An 18,577-nucleotide genomic window follows, 5' to 3' on the forward strand; every position below is an offset into this window, starting at 1 on the left:
TGTATTTAGACACGTTGAAACGTTAAGGTTAACCGCCGTGACGTTTTCACACAATTTATAGGTTACTAAACAACTTTTGTTTATTCCATTTTATTTCTGTTATTATACTATTAAGTTTTGTAACTTTAATGTAAGGTAGTATAAAAAAAAATGGTGGTATTTACTTGTAACCATTGCGGAGAAACGCTACAGAAGCCAAAGGTTGCAAAACACTACGAATTTCAGTGTCGTACTGCACCTTTTTTAACGTGCGTCGATTGTTTTAAAGATTTCCGGTATGTACAAATATGATACTGATCTAATGTACACCTATACCTCGCTATACGGCCGCTCTTTATACGGCATTTCGCTATAACAGCCTTTTTTAATTATGGCATTTTTTCGATTTACGGCCCACAATGTTTCGTCGTACGGCCAAAAAAAATGCATTTTTATAGGAAATAAAAAGAAAAAATGCTTTATGAACTAAAAACTATATTATTTTATAAAAAATTGGAACAGATTCAATTGAATTTGTATGGGTTTGTATCAAATAATTGATTCGTTATACGGCTTTTCGCTTTACGGCCAACTTCTCCGGAACGTATCTAAGCCGTAAAGCGAGGTATGGGTGTATTGTGAAACATATGAGTCTATATTAACATAGCTTGGGTCTTTTATTAATTTTAGGGGAGAAGAGTATGTAGCACACACAAAGTGCATAACTGAAGCTGAACGATACGGAGGAAAGGACTATGTTCCAAAGGCTAGAGCAAACAAGGGGGAACGAAAGCAACAAGAATGGATTAACATTGTTAGCAATATACTGAACAGTGTGACAAATTTAACAAATGCTGAGCGAAGTTTTCTAAATATGTTGTCAAAGTATGAAAATATTCCAAGGAAGAAAGCTAGATTTTTAAATTTTGTGAAAAGTGCCATAGGCCACAGAGCAAATCCAGCAATAGTAGATAGTGTCTGGGACAAAATGGAAAGTGCTTATAAAAATAATGTACAAACTGCAGCAGAGAAGCAGCAGCAGCAGCAACAAAATGGTAAGCATTACTTGTTACAATTTTATCAAAATCTAAAACACACGATTGTTTATAACATCTACACCTGAAATGCACATAGGCAATGCAGATCATAAAGTAGACGAGGAACACAATGTAAGTGAACACCAAGAGAATAATATCATTGAAAATCAAAATAATGAAAATATATCTAGAGAAAATCAGAATGATGATCAAAATAAGAGTAACAATGATGCCGAGATTAATACTCCAAATAGTATTAGTAAGAAGAAAAATAAGTCTAAGAAGAGAAAAATATCAGAAACAGTGGAAGAACAAATAGCGGAACCTGTGTTGAAGAAAAAGCGTAAAAGCATTGCTTCAGATGATCAGACTGAGGAAATAGTCCCTAAGAAGAAAACTAAAAATGGTGTACTTTCCGAATCGTTGGTTGCTCAATGTGACGAAGAACAGACCAATGAGAAGTCAGCTTTCGATTGGAAAGGTACTATTCTACACATAGTACAAAGCAAAGAGGAAATTTCTTTAAAGAAATTACAGAAAAAGGTAACTTCTCAGTTCATGAACTTCTGTTCACATAAAATAACTAATGAGAAGGCATTGGCAAAATTTAATAAAAAACTAAAGAAAGTGCCGGGTATATTAATTGCTGACGAGAAAGTGAAACTAGCTTAATTTGAGGAACAGTGTAATAAAAATTCATGCGTTGCTATTATTTATGATTATTGTCAATTAGGATTTATCGTGGATAAATTTAGAACGTTCAAAATACTATTATACAAGGAACACTTTAATATTACCTGCTTGTCTTTTCAACAAAATACATTGATTAAAATGTATTGACATCGCGACTTTTACAATTAAGAATGTATGAATGATTGTCCATAAAATACAGTGAATTCAACAATTAATACCATGATAATTGTTTACAATACAAACAGAACACATCTATCTAGGAAGACTTGTAAATAAACGTTTCTGAATTGTTCACTTCAATTGTTTTTCTTTTCGTATTAAATCTTTCAATATGGAAGATTCATTTGTTTTTACAGAAAGAGTAATTTGGGTGTTTTCAATTTACATTTAAGAATCCGTACATTGCATTAAATATTTGAGAATTTGTCTAAATACCAAGCATGATTACTCATAGTAGCTAGAAGACCCAATGTAAGTACTCTGGAATCGCTGGGACCAAAACTTATAATTTGCTGGTCAAACAATTGTGTGACTGTACCACCAAGAGCAGTAAGAATTGCAGTGCCTGCACAAATATCCCATTTTTTTATTGCTGTTATGTGAACGTAGGCAGTTGCATTTCCACTTACAACTTCTAAAAACTTGAAGCCTAAATGTATATTGAAAAATATAAATTAATGATTATAATACAACAAATTGAAGTATCAAAGTAATCATAAATATTACCTGCACCAGCTGCAGAGACAATATCAATACCTTTACCAAATGCAATTTTGGTAACATTATGAACTTGTCCAGCATGTGATTGTGATACAATTAAGACTGGTGTTCTATCATCTTCCAGCTAGTTTTCAAAAAGTACCATTTAATGCATCTATCTGAATAATTTTTTGGTTTGTTACCTTAGGAAGAACTTGCAAATTTCGTGACACTGCATGACTTGTCCATGTCCAAAAGAGACTAGAGTTTTGTTTGGTTTCAAATGGCTTATATATTACACCTATTATAGGTTTTCCTTTGACAGCAACGCAAACCATAGTTGTCACATATTGCAACAAGTTTTCTAAATTAGAAAGGATTAATAAACAACAGATATTAACATTTTAAATCAGACAACTTTCATAAGGATTACACGATCTTTTAAGTTTAAGAAAACCTTCAATGAAGGCTTTATTCATTGCCCGTTCTTGAAACATTAAAATTATGAATTTGCACAAATGCCCATAGTCCAAGAATAAAAAATGCAGATATGTAGTACAAACACACCTGTGAATTCTTTTGTTGCATCAAGGGGATCAATCCAAACTGTAATGTCATTCGCATTCACAGTTTCATCCGTAATCTGATAATCGATTAAACTATTAACAGAGTTTTTTATATCAGACACTGTAACTTTATCACAGTCTTTTGATGTTTCTTCGGATATTACTGTTATACCTGGAAATGCTTCTACCAGAGAGTGATACATTGCACAATGGGATCTGTAGTCTGCTTCTGTTACTGGATCATTGACACCTTTCAAAGTTAAACAGAAGATTATCAATGGTCTTTACTTGTACAAATTACAATAATAGATGGAGAAACTACTTACCTTCTTTCGTTTTTCCTTTGCTTTCTATCTCAAATTTAACTTGATCGTGAACTGCTATAACTTCAGAACCACCGAGCTCGGCTGCTTTTATAGCAGCAGCAAGCAGAAGCTTCAAAGAAACATTTCTATCACGGACATTCGTATACAAAGTTCGATTTGTATACAAATATAAAACACATAGTGACAGTATTATTACGCAGCAAATCATTCTTCTCGTACGCACACTCATTCTGATATGCATTGTAAAACACTATCCTAAATTCCCTCGATCTATTATTTTGACTGAATTTATACGCCGAGCATTTTAATTGTTCGGTACGCAGCCATTTTTAACTTATTTGAATACACCAATGACACTGAGTTTTGTATTATACACCGAAGTATCATAGTGTTCGAAAAAAGTACACTTTTATTTCGGCGTATTTTGAAGTTATCCTTAAATATATATGAACAAAGCTTTATGACATTGTTTCTTCAACAAATTATTTTCAATATAACATTATCAGGTTTCCTGATTTCTTTGAATGATTTCGTGATATACACTTTGAAAGGACAAGTTAGGCTAGTAGAACCTAACCAATCTTACTCAAATGTTTACTGCTGCCCCCCCCTCTTTGCAACTTTTTTAATAATTCAAAAATGGATTACTTGCTTTAAAAATCTATAGAAAACTCAACTCTCTATAATTTCGTTACATTTTAAAGTAATTTTATTGCCTGACACTCAAGTGTTTTCGTTTGCAATTTTGTTTTACTTTCACATGCTCTTTTATTTGCAACTTTGTTAATTTCTTATTTTTCGGAGTACCAACTAAGTACATATGTCTAAATAAATTGCAAAATTAATTGAGGTACATATTTACATGCATATAAACATATATTCATTTAAATATTTATGTAACTAAACTAGATATTAGAACATTTTATAATGAATTTTTCGACTGCGGTTCTATAAAAGCTTGAATTTTATTTATCAGTAAGAATACATTTCAACGATTTTAACACCGTACTTATCTCGATTGAAACAATAGATAATTAGCGATTTATTGTTGTCACGATAATGAGATGTAAACGAAATTAAAATGTACATTTGATTTATATAAACAAATACTTGCATATTCGAATCATGACTGCACATCACGAAATCTATTCAAAATAATCGCTTACCTTTTGTTTTTATGTTACAGTAAAAGACAAATGTTAAATAAATGGGGTAACAAGTGAGATAACATTGTATATTTTTGGTGTTATACTAGTAATAGTGATTACTGCAATATATTAATCTGATATCATTTTACAGCGCACTTCCTACATAGATAATAAAACGCTTTTATCGTGTATTAATATTTTATGTGCACCATACGCTTCGGCATCCGCGTTTTTGTAGTCTATGCCATTTCTCTTTCTTTCTATTCAACTGTGGGATAATATATAAATTCTTAATAACATCATAATAATTTATAACCGGATAACTCACGCATTTTACATTGCTTCTTTATTGTAATAATAAGTAAATATGCAGCCTTTGCTTTTTTTTTCTCTTCTAACTTATGCCCCTAATTTGTTTAATACGTGATAAAGTTACTTCAGCAAATTTCATCTATGAAAGTTTCAATAGTTACAGACATTAATATTTATATGTAGACAATAATTAAAGACACAAAACATGTCATTCCGCTTGATCCAGCAATAACTGCACATTGACAAGGTGTTAATGATTTTAGCAGTTGATGTTACACACTGTCATCTGTTCAAACACAAAAGTAAATGCTGGGTAATTCTAGTTTTTAAACGCAAATGTTTATTAAAATATTCAAGATTTTTATATATTGTTACTCGTAAAAGGAATGTAAAAAAAAATAATAATTATTCAATTGCACAAGTCACATATATAATGTAATACTTACCATGATACCACCACTTTGTTTTCTTTGGATTTTTGCTACATGTTGATACATAGAATGAATTGTCAGGTGGCCTCTTCTACGGTGTAAATAGTTTTCATTAATGCTTTATCAAAACACAAACAAATGAATATTTTACCTTTTCTTTGCAACTGCTTAGCATTGACACAATACTTAAACAGACACTTTGCACACTTAGTGCCGGAGACCAATCATCAGTCAGTATTGATAGGCAGATATGACCATTGCTATAAACATGTGGATGAACTGGTATGTTTCCACCTATGAAAGTTACTTCTGGCGAATCAAACGGATATTTAGAGCTAAACTTAAATTGTAGCTGAAACCGTTCGCCTTCATATAAAGTGCCCTTTGCACCCTCCATGTGGACAATCCATTGCGTTAAATTCTGACCAGCAAGATCTCCATCCACACGTACACCTGGTGGAGGCTCACGTATTAAGGACATCAACTCCTTCTGGAGCCTCCGCTGAAACAATATTTAAAAAATATACTATTCAGCATTAAGTGTATGAAATTACTAATTGGCAATTATAATGAATAAATGCATTTTTACATTGAGTAACTGTCTTTTAACCATTGATCAATATCATACCAGTTTCTTCTTTTAATAGTAAATTATACAAATGAGTGAAACTGATATATTTTCAATTTATTTGACCTAAATCACACAAATCACAAACAAAGAAGAATGAATGAATCACCATTGAAAAATTCAGGTACAATAATAATAAAAAAAATGTCAGTGTATCCTTGATCATTTCATTTGTCTTACTCCAAGAGATATGCGTACAAGAAAAAGGAATGTATTCTTTTCCATTTAAAAAAAATACTATTAGCATTGATAGCAAAGTAAATAAATGATCATGAAAACAATGTTTTGTTATGTCATATTTGCCCTTTATAACTTTTTATATTCTCCTTGAACACTTTTATCTATAACATAACATAATAAATTATATTAAACTAACCTATTTCTAATAAACAATCCTACATGCCAAAAAAATTCATCGAACCCGTAACAATACATTTTGTACTAAAGGGTAGCGCGTCTCGCTTGACGTAAAACGTCATCCGAATTTTGACGAGTGACACGCGACTTGATATGCTTATTTTGTTGATAAAAAGTGCGACATTTTTCGGTGTTTTAGATCGTATCAGGTGTTTAGCGTCTCGATTCGATCTCATATCTCGCCGTAACGTAAAGATGTACGGATATACGCGTGCATTAAAGGAGCTTTGATATTAACTTACCTTCGACGGGGACATTGCCGCCATTGTCGTTATGTCGCTCTCCATTGAAAAATATAGCCGTCGTTCATTGCAATTTTCATGGATCGCTCGTTTTTGTTTATTCCATGGCTCAACAATCTAATGCCGCCCCGACAATAGCGTTTCGCATTTCTTTTCCCCCAAAATTTCGTACGGTGTTATATTGTGTTGAAAAAAAAAAATTAGCGGTCGTACACAACAGTCTTGAGGCGTCGTAGTAGGGTCGCCGCGTCAATCAGTCAAACTTTGACAGCCGTGCCCACGTATCGAAGCGCCTTATAACATGCATTTCTTACCCCTTTACGAATACTATAAGATATAAGGGATGCTTGTATTATTGGATTGATCATAAATAGATTGTAAATGAGAACACGATTACATGCAGACTCTAATAAATTATAGTAAACTTATTACTCCATTTTAATCTTGAATATAAACAAAGAATGTGCAATTCAAGGAAATAAAACCTTTAACAAAGAGTAATTCAAATTTTAGTACAGTTTTAACATTAACAAACCTGTTCGCTGTTAAAATTGATGTTTTTGTGTTTATTATTATATATATGTACTTTACGTTTTTCTAAATTAGTTTATAGTTTTGAATGAATATCCACAGTCTAATTATAAATGTACAACATATTCCAGTATAGAAAGTATAATTGAATAAAAAATTTAACATAGCGTTTGTTTTATTCTTAACCTAATAAAATCAGTGAAACAAATTTTTATATAATTTCATTCTATTTTCGAAAATAGGTAAAATCATGTAAATTTGCTTATACATTGCAGCCTAAAGTAAAGCAACTTTTATTATTTATCTGTTTTCATAAAATCTGTTGCTGCCTAAATCGATTTTAATGATTGAAATTAATTCTTTTTTTCTCATGCTGTCTTACTCGACGATATATAATGACCATTATATTTGTTTTCGATGTTATTAGATCAATTTTTGTGACACCCTGAATCAATATTGTGTATCTATAATTCTCAGATAACGTATTTTCAATTAATGTTTACATGTTTTATAGATACAGAACTGGTAAAAATAATGCGCGGTGCCACCTACAAAAGAATGCCCAAGCTACTAACTGATTAGTTAGTATACTTTTGCCATGGATGACACCACAGACATGGTGCCTTACTTTCCTGTAATGCCTGTTCTTTAAAAAAATTAAGGGTTACTTAAGAAAGGCAACTATCTACCATTTTTAATTAATAGTATCGATATAGAAAATGTTAACGAACACTTTATGTAGTTCGTGCAATATAAATAGATATGGAAGTCTGTTATTCATTCAGTTCAATCACTTTTATTACTCATTCGAAATTGTCGAGACATTAAATTATCTCGATTTTATCATTATCAAAGTGATAAAAACAGAAATAACGTGCTTATCGATTTAAAATACCCCCGTTTGAAGACTTGTATTAAATAGAATAAAGTACAGTTTCCAAATAAATTACGTGGGATTTACTGACAAAACAGCATATACTTTTTTATGTTGCTGGAGATATTTTGGTACGATTTTAAATTGTAAAGTAATCTTTTAGTAAAAACAAATCAAAACAAAACCGTTTCGTTATTTTTGAAATTCTTTCGTGGTGCGGCTGTCGTAGTTTTGAAAACTGCAAATTAAACAACCAATTGAAAAATCGATCGTGTTGCAGATTCTATGTTTTCTGTTGCGTTTGCAATGCGTTATTAGGTAGAAGGGGTAGAAGTAGCCGGGACCGTTACAAGTACGAACTGTGCGAACTGTGCTTGCAGATATTTTATATAAAATTATTAACATATTTTATCTCCAACAGTTTTGAAGTTGGTACTATTTAAATTTTGTGATTTGACAGTGAAACTGAGATATTAATGATATATTTATGCACGATGTAACATTTGCTAAAGTGCGATTTCAGTGAATGTAATAAACACTTTATATAGGTGACTATGTTTATGTAAGAAAGTGTACAAAATTAATATAAATTCATTTTAATGTAGTCTTCATGTCTCCTGTTAATTGATTAGGTGTTATAAAAAAAATGTAATTGTTTGCTAAAATATGAATTTCTTTTCTAGAGTCAATGTAACCCAACAACAAAATATTCATGACTTCAGCGGAACACTTTATTAGTTTAATCACAGTAGCAAGTGCTAAAAAGTTGGCTACTGCACTTGTCTTATGTTTTATTCTGTATCATGGATTAATGCACCTTATTTATGGTAAAACATCCGTTTAACCTTCCTTCTGAATTCATATTATTTGTTGCCATTGACATTGTAAATTTAAGGCTCAGTATTTAGTCTAATTAATTTTTGTAGGTAGTGATTCCTGTAAGTGGTTGTTAACAGAAGGAAGATACAAAGGGGATAAAGAATGGCAACCTCATGGTTGTATGATGCATTATTACACCCAAACGTAAGAGTTTAATTTCCATGGCATATATTAAGCAGTAAGAAAAAAAAATTTCAACCAAATTTTTCCAACACAGAGACAGTCGAAGATGCTTGAGGTATCTAGCTTTCATGGGCCACCGGAATCATTTTGCACTCATTGGAGATGATAGAATCAGGCAGTTGTACAAGTCTTTTATATCACAATTTATAGTAGATGGAAAGTCATCGGATTTAACAGATTTACCACAAAATTCAGATTTAAATTTCAATGATGCCCAGCTTAGATTAAATGTACAGTTTTTATGGAGACCTCGATTGGACAATTCTATGATAGAAGATCTCAGAGGCTGGATGGTAATTTGTGTATTCTATAATTTGTGAGACTCTTTCAACATGTGTATTAACAACTGTGTTGTTCTTTTTCTTTTTTCTAGAAATCTGATGCACCCAGTTTGATTGTTGCAGGCAATGCAGCTATGACAATTCTTGCAAACAATAATAGCGATACTCAGTTGTATTCTGAATACAACATGGGATTAGTAAGGCTTGTACAGCCAGTAGATTTTTTATCTAAAAAGAATACACGATTTTTATGGGTGCTACAGGATCCTGTGTTGAAAGAAAGATTACCAGCTCAGTTAGCGGGTATAGATAATAAGCAGATCAATTTGTGCAATAAGGCAGCAGTAAAGGTAATCGTCGTTTAGAGTATATCATAGTAATCATTGTGGAAAGAAGTAAATTATTTATACATTGACTATATGCAGATACTATCCCATAGCGAAGTAAATTTATGGGAAAGCAGTAAACTCGTTGGCACAGGTGTTTTAGAACAAAGTCCAGACGGATACTTGGCTAGTCCTCTGTCCTTAAGACACAAAGTTCAAATACTATTAAACACTTACTGCAATGATCATATGAACTTCGATGATGGTAGCTGTTGTAGTTATCCAGAACCAGCGACAACGTTACAATTACTAAGTTTGTCTGGTCTGGCTCTATGGTAATTTCTTATATGATATTATGTCGTTTATTAAACAGGAAATAACTAGTAGCTCGTTGCAGTATAATAATTGGTGGTGGAATGTGGTTGTACAGAAAGTTTTGTCAGTATCGGACCGAAATATCCTATCTACGCGTCACCACCACCGAACTGGAGAATATTGAAGAAGCAAATACTTCTGAAGTTATGCAGATCGAACAACCTGAAGTACAAGACTTTTATACATTGATGACGTCCTTGGCTCTTTTATCCATCATTTTAGCTTACTTTTACTTGTGCGATAGGTATGTTCAGATTGTTTTCATTAATACCCAATGTTACTTGTAATTGTAAATATGGTGTCCTCTTGTTACATTCAGAACAAATTTCTTCATGAAAGAGAATAAATATTATAGCGAGTTCAGTTTCTGGTTACCACTCGGATATATACTGGCTCTTGGATTATTTTTCACCGAGGATAGAGAAAGAGGACCAAGGACTTTGAACCGGGAACAAACAGACGAGTGGAGAGGGTTAATGCAAGCTGTGGTTTTAATATACCATGTCACTGGAGCCAAGAACGTCTTACCTATCTATATGTACTTAAGATTAATCAACTCTGCATATTTATTTCTGTCTGGATATGGACATTTCTGTTACTTTTGGCAGACCGGTGATGTTTCTCTTGTTAGATTTACTAGAGTAAGTGTATTAGAAAGCCGTCAGGAACTTCGGATACGACGGTATATATATGTTCGTTATTTTTCAGGTAATGTTTAGACTGAACTTTTTAACAGTCTCATTGTGTCTTTGTATGAACAGACCGTATCAATTTTATCATTTCGTTCCATTGGTCTCGTTCTGGTTTTTAGTCATCTATTTCTTAGCATGGTTGCCACCGAGAATATATTCCGGCAGCTTAACCGAATACGGCCCGAGAGCTTTACTCTATCTTGCGTTGAAACTTTTAGGCCTTGTTTCGATGATTACTATATTATACGTTTCGGAGGTACTGAATCATAACTTTTCTAGTACATAGAAATTCGTATTGTAACAAAACATGTATAATAATGTGATGTACAATAATGTGATAGGTGTTCTTTGAAAAAGTTTTTGTAACAAGACCTTGGAAAGCACTGTTTGTAACAACAGACGATGACATACGTGAATGGTGGTCACGTTGGAGGGTGGACAGATACAGTGTGGCATGGGGTGTAACTTTCGGAGCGGGTCTTGTTGCTTTGCAAAGGATAGATCACATTCCAGGAACTGCGTTATCTTCTGTGCTGGCACTGATTTCTTTAACAGCTTATACTACATTCACTATACTGTGTCACTCAGTATCGGAGTGTGAAGAAATTCATTCATACGTGGCGTTTATACCGGTAATCATCTATAAATACAAATCAGTTTCAGGATATTAGAATTAAGCAACTTTTTATTGCAGATTATAGGATATATAGCACTGAGAAATGCATCTTTAGCATTGCGCAGTAAACATTCAGCTCTCTTGGCTGGTTTAGGACGAATCAGTTTAGAAACTCTAGTCGCACAGGGCCATATCTGGCTAGCAGCAGATTCACATGGTGTGTTAGTGTTACTACCAAGATTTCCAGTATTAAATTTATTAGTCACATCATTTATCTTTATATGCGCGAGTCACGAAGTAAGTATCCACTTTTCAAATGTGTATTACGGTTTAGTGGAACATAACAATGTTTTGTTTACTTTATCAGATACATAGATTGACCCAGATTCTGGCACCGTACGCAGTACCAAATGATTGGAGACTGGTCGCTCGTAATTTGTTATTATTTATTGCAATCCTTGTACCAATAGGTATCCACGATGGAATGTTTTGAACGTGATATTTTTCGAAACATTTTTTGCAGAATATGTAAATATTATACACAATAAGCACATAATTTTGTAATATTCTTTCACCAAAGTTTCATAAAACACGGAATATACAAGAAATCAATCTATTAAATTCTTTACATTATTTATTTCTATAATAAGAAAAATAAACAATTCGAAAGTAAAGTTTAATATTGTATTTTTATACATTCCCATATATTCTTTATTTACAATTGTAATGTAAATCAATTGTATAAAATTTGCTTCTAGTATCAAATATATTTGGTTTTAGAATTGTTATCCTATATTAGCTAAAGTTAGTCAATGTCAGTCAACATTTTTCAAATTGCACTTTGGATTGTCATGTTTTACCTGACTAGTATAAACATCATAACCTAGTGATATAGTATTGTCGTAGAGTACCCTATACTTAGTTGGTAAGAAATAGAAATTGAAAATCTGTGCTGGTGGCCAGACAATCCACTCGGCTATATACAATCTATGTGCTTTCCTAATAATCTCATTCTTTAATTCAGACCAGCTGCTTTTTTCTAAAATGGCTAATGATAAAAAAAACATTGTTATGCAAAGTGGAGAACAGACTAATTGATCTATAACAACTTTTTTTAAAACTACTTTAAGTGTACATTCTGGTAACTTAGCATCTAAGTATTTGTACCAATAATGACATACTACACCGACTGACATACCAGATGCAGCCATATTTCTGGTTCTATTTATACTAAATTTATCCCACTCACCCTATGATAAGAAGGAAGAATCAATAGAAAGTTAAACTTACATTAAAAATGAATAAATAGTATCAGAATTTTGACCATGTACCTTTAGTATTTCATAATGTTGTTCTAATATATCCCCCGTACCAGAGAGAGAAATAGATATACCCACATTTGTGTAAAGTAAATATTTTGGTGAAAATAATAGTTCTTTGATAATATGTATCTTGGTGAGAACCGAGCTCATACTTCTAGTAACGTTCATAATCTGAAAAGCAAGTATAGCACTTAACATAATTTTTAGGTTAAATAATATTCAGAGATAAACAAATGGAACTTATAACCTACACATTTTTCGTTACAGTTCGCTTACTTACAGTTGTATTGGTTTAAAAAAAACTTAAATTAAATTCATAACGGCGATAAAACTTGTAGAAATAAAAATAAAGTTAATATTAAATATCGTCAATCACTATTATTTTCAGTACACGAGGTCTTGGCACATGTATATCACACAATTTTGGAAAAGCAATGGAATTTTTAAAAGAGTCAATTCTAGCATTGAGTACTCAAGAATCTGTTGTACTTAGCTGAAAACTATTTTTAAATATGAAGAGCCTAGCCAATTTATTTTTGATTCTATAATACGGAACATTTCAAGATCCGAAATATTGTCACGTGCATGACTATACTTGATCAGTTTTGCAATTATCATATGACATAACAACGTAAAGTACGTACACTTCGTAGTTGGTATATATAAAATATACGGATTATAAATTTTCATTCATGTAAAGTAATTTTTACATAGAAATTATTCAAATGTAATTATGAAACGACGAATTGGCGCCAAAGAAGCCAAGGCATAATGGAGTCGTGTTTGTAACTCTGAAGAAGAATTTGCTTTCCTGTTGAAAGTACTTCTTGCCCATAAAGATTTTTATCAATTTTTTACAATAATAAAGTACTGTGTCTTAATTAATTAAAATATATAATTTTTTTTACTTATAACTCTTTTGTTACATTTTATATTACTTCCATGACAAATTTTTGTATCAATTGTCGCCCTTTGTACGAACACCAAAACTAGTTTTTAATCTTACAGTTAAGTAATACTGCATTTTAAATATACTGTAATTACGTAGGGACACGTAAACCGGACATCGCATTCGAATTTAGCGGGCCTTTTACCGTTGACGCAGCAGCTGTTCTTTTCGATCTGGCGCCTAAACTGATAAAAAAGGCGGGCTTTTAGGCGTGAATTATCGTCCATAGAGATCACTGAGAATCAACGCAGGGAGCAGAGGTCCGCAAATAAAGCTTCGGAAATTTAAAAAATCTTAACGGACTTCTGCAGCACACATATATATATATACGTATATAAAAACATGTCTCAGCCATCAGTAACGGCGTATTTTAATACGCGTAAACGACAAGCAACTGACGATTTGCGAAGCAAAGCAAAGGTGTTACTTCTTGAACGGGATCAATCGAGGTTGGTGAGTAATCAAAATCGGAATTCGCTAAATAAAGATTGTTCCGAGTCGTCTGGGTCACTGACTCCGATCAGAGAAGACGAAACCATGGGCACAAGTCCGAAAGTGGTACTAGTCCCAGGAAAAGAGTTGGTGGGTAGTCGTACTGTGAAATCCAACTCAGCCGTTCGGAACATACAATTCGATTCCCCCAAGGCAAATGCACAAAAAACGCCAAAAAGTAATGCTAAACCTCGAGCTGTACGCTCGAGGAAGTTGTCTGGACAAGAGGGACAAACAGATATTCGAGATAGCTTCCAGAAGATTGCAGAAGACTTGGACGTTAACAAGGTGCTATTTGAAAAGAAAGGAACACTGAGCCCAAAGAAGAAGCCTCCAGGTACACCGAAGAAGAATACTGCTTCTACAGACATCTCAAATGTGCAGTCTGCAGTTAATTGTACCACACCGAAGAAAGAGTCGACTATGGATAGACTGGCAAAGCAAGAGTTGTCTCTAACCGAGATAAAAAATAGAATCAACAAGTCAGCCAGGCTGATGGAACTAAAGGCATCTATTGCTAGGTTCAGGAACTGTGAACAAAAGTTGGAGAAACTACAGAAACAGAATGAAGTCAAGAAACCACAGATACAGAAATTTGAGAAGATTCAGCTTGAAATACCAGTCAGGTAATATATTTATCATGAGAAAAGAATTTATGTTTTGTTATGTTCATATTACTTATGTTTGCTTCTATAATTCACAGTCCACAGAAAGCATACAAATCACCAAGTAAAATAAGGTTGAGTCCCATGAAGAATAAGGAATTGTTGGCAGCTAGTCCTCAGAAACGAATTTTGTTTGAACCTAAAGAATCAACTCCCAGTCCAGTGAAGAGTAGTCCGACTAAAGCACCAGCTTATCAGCAGTATCTGTCACTAGCTGAAAGTGGCACACCTGCTCTACCATTGCCTTACAATTACCGATTTTTAGCAGAAGCATTTAGATGTGTAGATACGGTACTTATCTATTATAAAAAAAAATAGTTAATACAATTACTGTTCCTTATAAACTCAATTCATTCATGTTATACATAAAATGTAATCTGTTCACAGGTTTCTGCAATGCTCTTCAATCGTAAGGAAATAATAACTTTCAAGAAGTTAAAGCCTGCAGTTCAGGAACTATTACGTAAAAACTTTACGTTGGAACATCTAGCACAAATCAAAACGATTTATCCAAATGCATACAACTATAATCAGGAAAAGCATCGCACATTTGGTTCTACATCCAAACAAGATAAATACGAGCTAGTTCTTTCACCAGTTGTTGAAGAGAAGAGTGGAAGAAACACACCAGACGCAGATGATGTCTTGAAAACAGCTGCTGCAGTTAGTATGGGACCGAAAGTATTATTGGATAGACGAAGGAAGTTCTACAACATTTTGCTCGGTAATAACGGTTCGCAGTAAATGTCGAAATTTTATTTCAGCTATCATTCTACAATACCTTATTGTTTTGTTACAGATAAAGTAAAAGACGAGCACGAGAAATTCTTACTCAGTTTGGAGACGCCGATGCGTGTACCAAAGGAAAAGATACTACGTTGGCATCCCGAGTTCGATATTGAGAGTTGCAAATTAATGGAACAATCTGAATTGCCACAGCCACCAAACGTAGAAAAGCTAACATCAGCAAAGGATGTTCTTGGTAAGATTAGCATTACGCACTTGTTAGATAATATTCACTCTTCTCAAATAGTTGAGTTATACTGATAATAAATGAATTTTTTAGACAAAGCGAAATCGTTGTTCAATTGTGGTACTCGTATGGAGAAAGCATTACAACGGTTAGCTGATGCGAAGATGACTTCGAAGGCATCGCCAGAGAAAGATGAAAAGAGTGCTTCAACAGAGACTGAAGATGGTTTGCGGAAAGTTAATATCAGCGTTGTGGATACACCGCCCGCTACACCCACCACGCAAAGTAGCTACCTTAGTGTGGCGTTTAAAGGCATACCGAAGTCCCTTCTAGAGAAGGTAAATCCTTTAAATGAGGAAATAAAAAAATGTCATATGATCGTAGATCTTATTCCAAATATTTATGTAGTTATAAGTTATTTTTTCACTCATTTTTTTCTTGAACTTTTTTAACAACGTGTTTTGTATGTCAGGTTCGAGCAAAACAGGCAGCTAAAGCATTGGAAGCTATGACACGTACACCGGACGCTAATAAAAAAGCCGCGATGTATTCGAGGCTTCCGGAACTGAGCAAGATTCTGCGCAACATTTTTGTAGCCGAGAAAAAGGGAGTACTGGCTATGGAATTCGTGGTTGAAAAATTAGAAAATTCGTTTAAGGCGAAATTAAGTCCCAACGAATTAGAAGAACATATACGTCTGCTATGTAAATTACTACCTACATGGACTAGTATACACAACGTAAGAAAAGTAGATCACTTGAAGTTGCAAAAAGAAGTTGATCTTGGTAAGGTGATTAAGAGATTAGAAATTATGGCCAATGATAAAGTAAGATCCACATGATATGGATTGTATACTATAAAACAGATGATTCTTTTTTGTCTTCAGTTTATGATCTGTATGCGAATTATTATTAATTACGATGGCAATTTTTTTCTAAGTATATTACTGCATTTGCTATAATTTACTGTATTGTTTAATTATACTTGCAATGAATTTTATTCGGTAGAATAGTTTAGTTCTGATTCAATAGGGATAATATAGATTTAGATTCTCCTAAACATTACAGTACATATTTCGTTCTCTATGCATATCATAATTGTAAGTGAAGTGACCCTGCACCAAGCGATATTTTCGTTTCCGATCGAGTTTGTAGTATTTTTTGAAGGTAATTCGTATTATGTAATGATAATACAGTCTTTCAGAAATATAAAAAAAAAACTCGAATCTTTGTTGTTTTCCTTACATAAAATTATAACAAATTGTATACTTGAATTACGTTTAACAAGCTGCTTCTACAAAATGTCGTACAAATATACTTATTTTACAATATTATCCCTGAGTCTCTTATTAGAATTCTTTTTTAATAAATATCTAAGAAACTAGTATTTATATAAGCATCTAATATAAACACAAAATACGAATTACGTATGTATGCTGCCAGTGTTACAGTACATGTACTTACATACATAATGCTTAATAGACAATTTTCTTCCTATTCGATTAATGGTAAAGAAGCTCGCTACATTAAAATGTCAATTCCTGTTCAAAGTTTTATAGATAACCTCTTTCGAGTAATTGTTTGCTGTGAGCGTTCCGAAAAGTGTTTGATTTTAAGCATTCAATTTGATATAAACAAATCCATGAACCATGTTTTTAACAAACATATTATTTAAAAAAGCTAAGAGCAAGTGAGTATACGAAAATCAACAAATAATTCATTTTTAAATATAAATGTTAGGTTAGTGTACATTCAGTGAAATTATTGAATTTATTCCTGTTTTATAACTCATGTAAAGGTATTAATCAAACGATTGACATTTTTCAGTTTCGTTTCTGCTTATATGCTTGCTATTGAGTAATTCATATGTATAACAATTAAGAACTACATTTTTGGTTTACAGATACATTTTGGTATTGATGGAAAGTATAGCCAGTGGACACAAATATGTATTAAGAAGGGAAAGGTTAGCTGATAAGTTGGAACTGGAACGTTTTGATCCATATGGTACATTGTGATTACATTTTAAATTTTGAGTTTCATAAACTGATAAAGAACATGTGACAACATTCAAACTTAATAGTTAATACTATTAGATTTTAAAACTCAACTATTTTTTCATAAAGTCTACACTATTAAGCTTACGTGAATTTTAATAATGGTTACAGTAATTAGAATTTCTACAAGGTGCTCGAGGATTTTTCACTTACTAGACGATTTGTATGTTTACAGTGAGATCTGTGGTTCTATACAGGGAACGGAAGAAAGTCAAAAGTATATAATTATCAATTTGTTTGTAAATAAAATGATGAAAATAAGAAAAATAATAGTTTGCAAGTGAATATATACATTTCTTCATTTATATATTTCCCTTCATCACTGTTTCATATAATGCACATTTTTATAATAATTTCATTCCAATTAAAAAATATATTTTCTCTATAGCCAAACTATATTTACATTTGTTAGTAATTCATGTTGAAATCGTATTAACATTTCTATTTGAAATAGTATGTAATTAAATAACTGTCTTTCAAAAAAGAGAATGTTTCATTCAGTGTTCTATTTGGATCCAGAAAACATAAACATTTTTTTACAATTATCTATTTCAAAACCCTCTATTTTCCTCAATTCTGCTTGTCTCCAAACTTTTAAGTACTAGTCAGTAGTTTAATAAACAGTGTACGCACAGTTATATTTCTAAGAAAAATAAAAATAGAACTTCATATCCATATATTTGAGACAAAGGGTTTCAATTGTGTCGGGGAAAACAATGCGATGCTATTCGTAAATGGTTTTGAATAGAGTCCACGGATATCAAGCGTCTTGCGCGTGGTTGTATGTATCGAAAGGGATAGAAGGGACGGAGAAAGAGAAACGGAGGACCTCGAAATTGAGATTGGGGTAAGTTCCCTTTGATCTTTAACAAGGAACGCAAAGTT

At 32.7% G+C, this 18,577-nt stretch overlaps 7 protein-coding genes across 7 annotated transcripts; 4 read left to right on the top strand and 3 right to left on the bottom strand.

Moving 5' to 3' along the window:
- On the top strand, positions 1-1,907 carry LOC107193277 (cell growth-regulating nucleolar protein). The gene is made up of 3 exons (XM_015582681.1): positions 1-275; positions 670-1,034; positions 1,114-1,907. Exons 1-3 carry the CDS (start codon positions 151-153, stop codon positions 1,686-1,688), a joined length of 1,065 nt encoding a protein of 354 aa, XP_015438167.1. The 5' UTR covers positions 1-150; the 3' UTR covers positions 1,689-1,907.
- Positions 1,908-2,116: 209 nt separating this feature from the next.
- Positions 2,117-3,541, bottom strand: LOC107193300 (putative inositol monophosphatase 3). The gene is made up of 5 exons (XM_015582705.1): positions 3,301-3,541; positions 2,976-3,224; positions 2,612-2,772; positions 2,436-2,553; positions 2,117-2,358 (listed from the first exon to the last, which is right to left on the bottom strand). Exons 1-5 carry the CDS (start codon positions 3,539-3,541, stop codon positions 2,117-2,119), a joined length of 1,011 nt encoding a protein of 336 aa, XP_015438191.1.
- Positions 3,542-4,546: 1,005 nt separating this feature from the next.
- On the bottom strand, positions 4,547-6,729 carry LOC107193266 (ubiquitin-conjugating enzyme E2 W). Its single transcript, XM_015582672.1, has 4 exons — positions 6,479-6,729; positions 5,343-5,693; positions 5,207-5,282; positions 4,547-5,046 (listed from the first exon to the last, which is right to left on the bottom strand). The coding sequence occupies exons 1-4, from the start codon at positions 6,521-6,523 to the stop codon at positions 5,033-5,035; spliced, it is 486 nt and encodes a 161-aa protein (XP_015438158.1). The 5' UTR covers positions 6,524-6,729; the 3' UTR covers positions 4,547-5,032.
- A 1,866-nt stretch (positions 6,730-8,595) lies between these two features.
- Positions 8,596-11,728, top strand: LOC107192644 (CAS1 domain-containing protein 1). Its single transcript, XM_015581956.1, has 11 exons — positions 8,596-8,710; positions 8,810-8,906; positions 8,980-9,238; positions 9,319-9,576; positions 9,652-9,887; positions 9,950-10,171; positions 10,247-10,568; positions 10,636-10,875; positions 10,961-11,251; positions 11,314-11,532; positions 11,603-11,728. The coding sequence occupies exons 1-11, from the start codon at positions 8,596-8,598 to the stop codon at positions 11,726-11,728; spliced, it is 2,385 nt and encodes a 794-aa protein (XP_015437442.1).
- A 322-nt stretch (positions 11,729-12,050) lies between these two features.
- On the bottom strand, positions 12,051-12,446 carry LOC107191741 (mpv17-like protein 2). The gene has a single exon (XM_015580845.1). It carries the CDS (start codon positions 12,444-12,446, stop codon positions 12,051-12,053), a length of 396 nt encoding a protein of 131 aa, XP_015436331.1.
- A 1,241-nt stretch (positions 12,447-13,687) lies between these two features.
- Positions 13,688-16,477, top strand: LOC107192620 (DNA replication factor Cdt1). Its single transcript, XM_015581928.1, has 6 exons — positions 13,688-14,624; positions 14,702-14,954; positions 15,051-15,387; positions 15,463-15,645; positions 15,730-15,974; positions 16,109-16,477. Exons 1-6 carry the CDS (start codon positions 13,849-13,851, stop codon positions 16,475-16,477), a joined length of 2,163 nt encoding a protein of 720 aa, XP_015437414.1. The 5' UTR covers positions 13,688-13,848.
- Positions 16,478-17,189: 712 nt separating this feature from the next.
- Positions 17,190-17,962, top strand: LOC107193313 (39S ribosomal protein L33, mitochondrial). Its single transcript, XM_015582717.1, has 3 exons — positions 17,190-17,325; positions 17,539-17,642; positions 17,868-17,962. Exons 1-3 carry the CDS (start codon positions 17,285-17,287, stop codon positions 17,915-17,917), a joined length of 195 nt encoding a protein of 64 aa, XP_015438203.1. The 5' UTR covers positions 17,190-17,284; the 3' UTR covers positions 17,918-17,962.
- The last annotated feature ends 615 nt before the right edge of the window (positions 17,963-18,577 follow it).

The sequence above is a fragment of the Dufourea novaeangliae genome, unplaced genomic scaffold (assembly GCF_001272555.1).
Source record: "Dufourea novaeangliae isolate 0120121106 unplaced genomic scaffold, ASM127255v1 scaffold7, whole genome shotgun sequence".
Taxonomy (NCBI): domain Eukaryota; kingdom Metazoa; phylum Arthropoda; class Insecta; order Hymenoptera; family Halictidae; genus Dufourea; species Dufourea novaeangliae.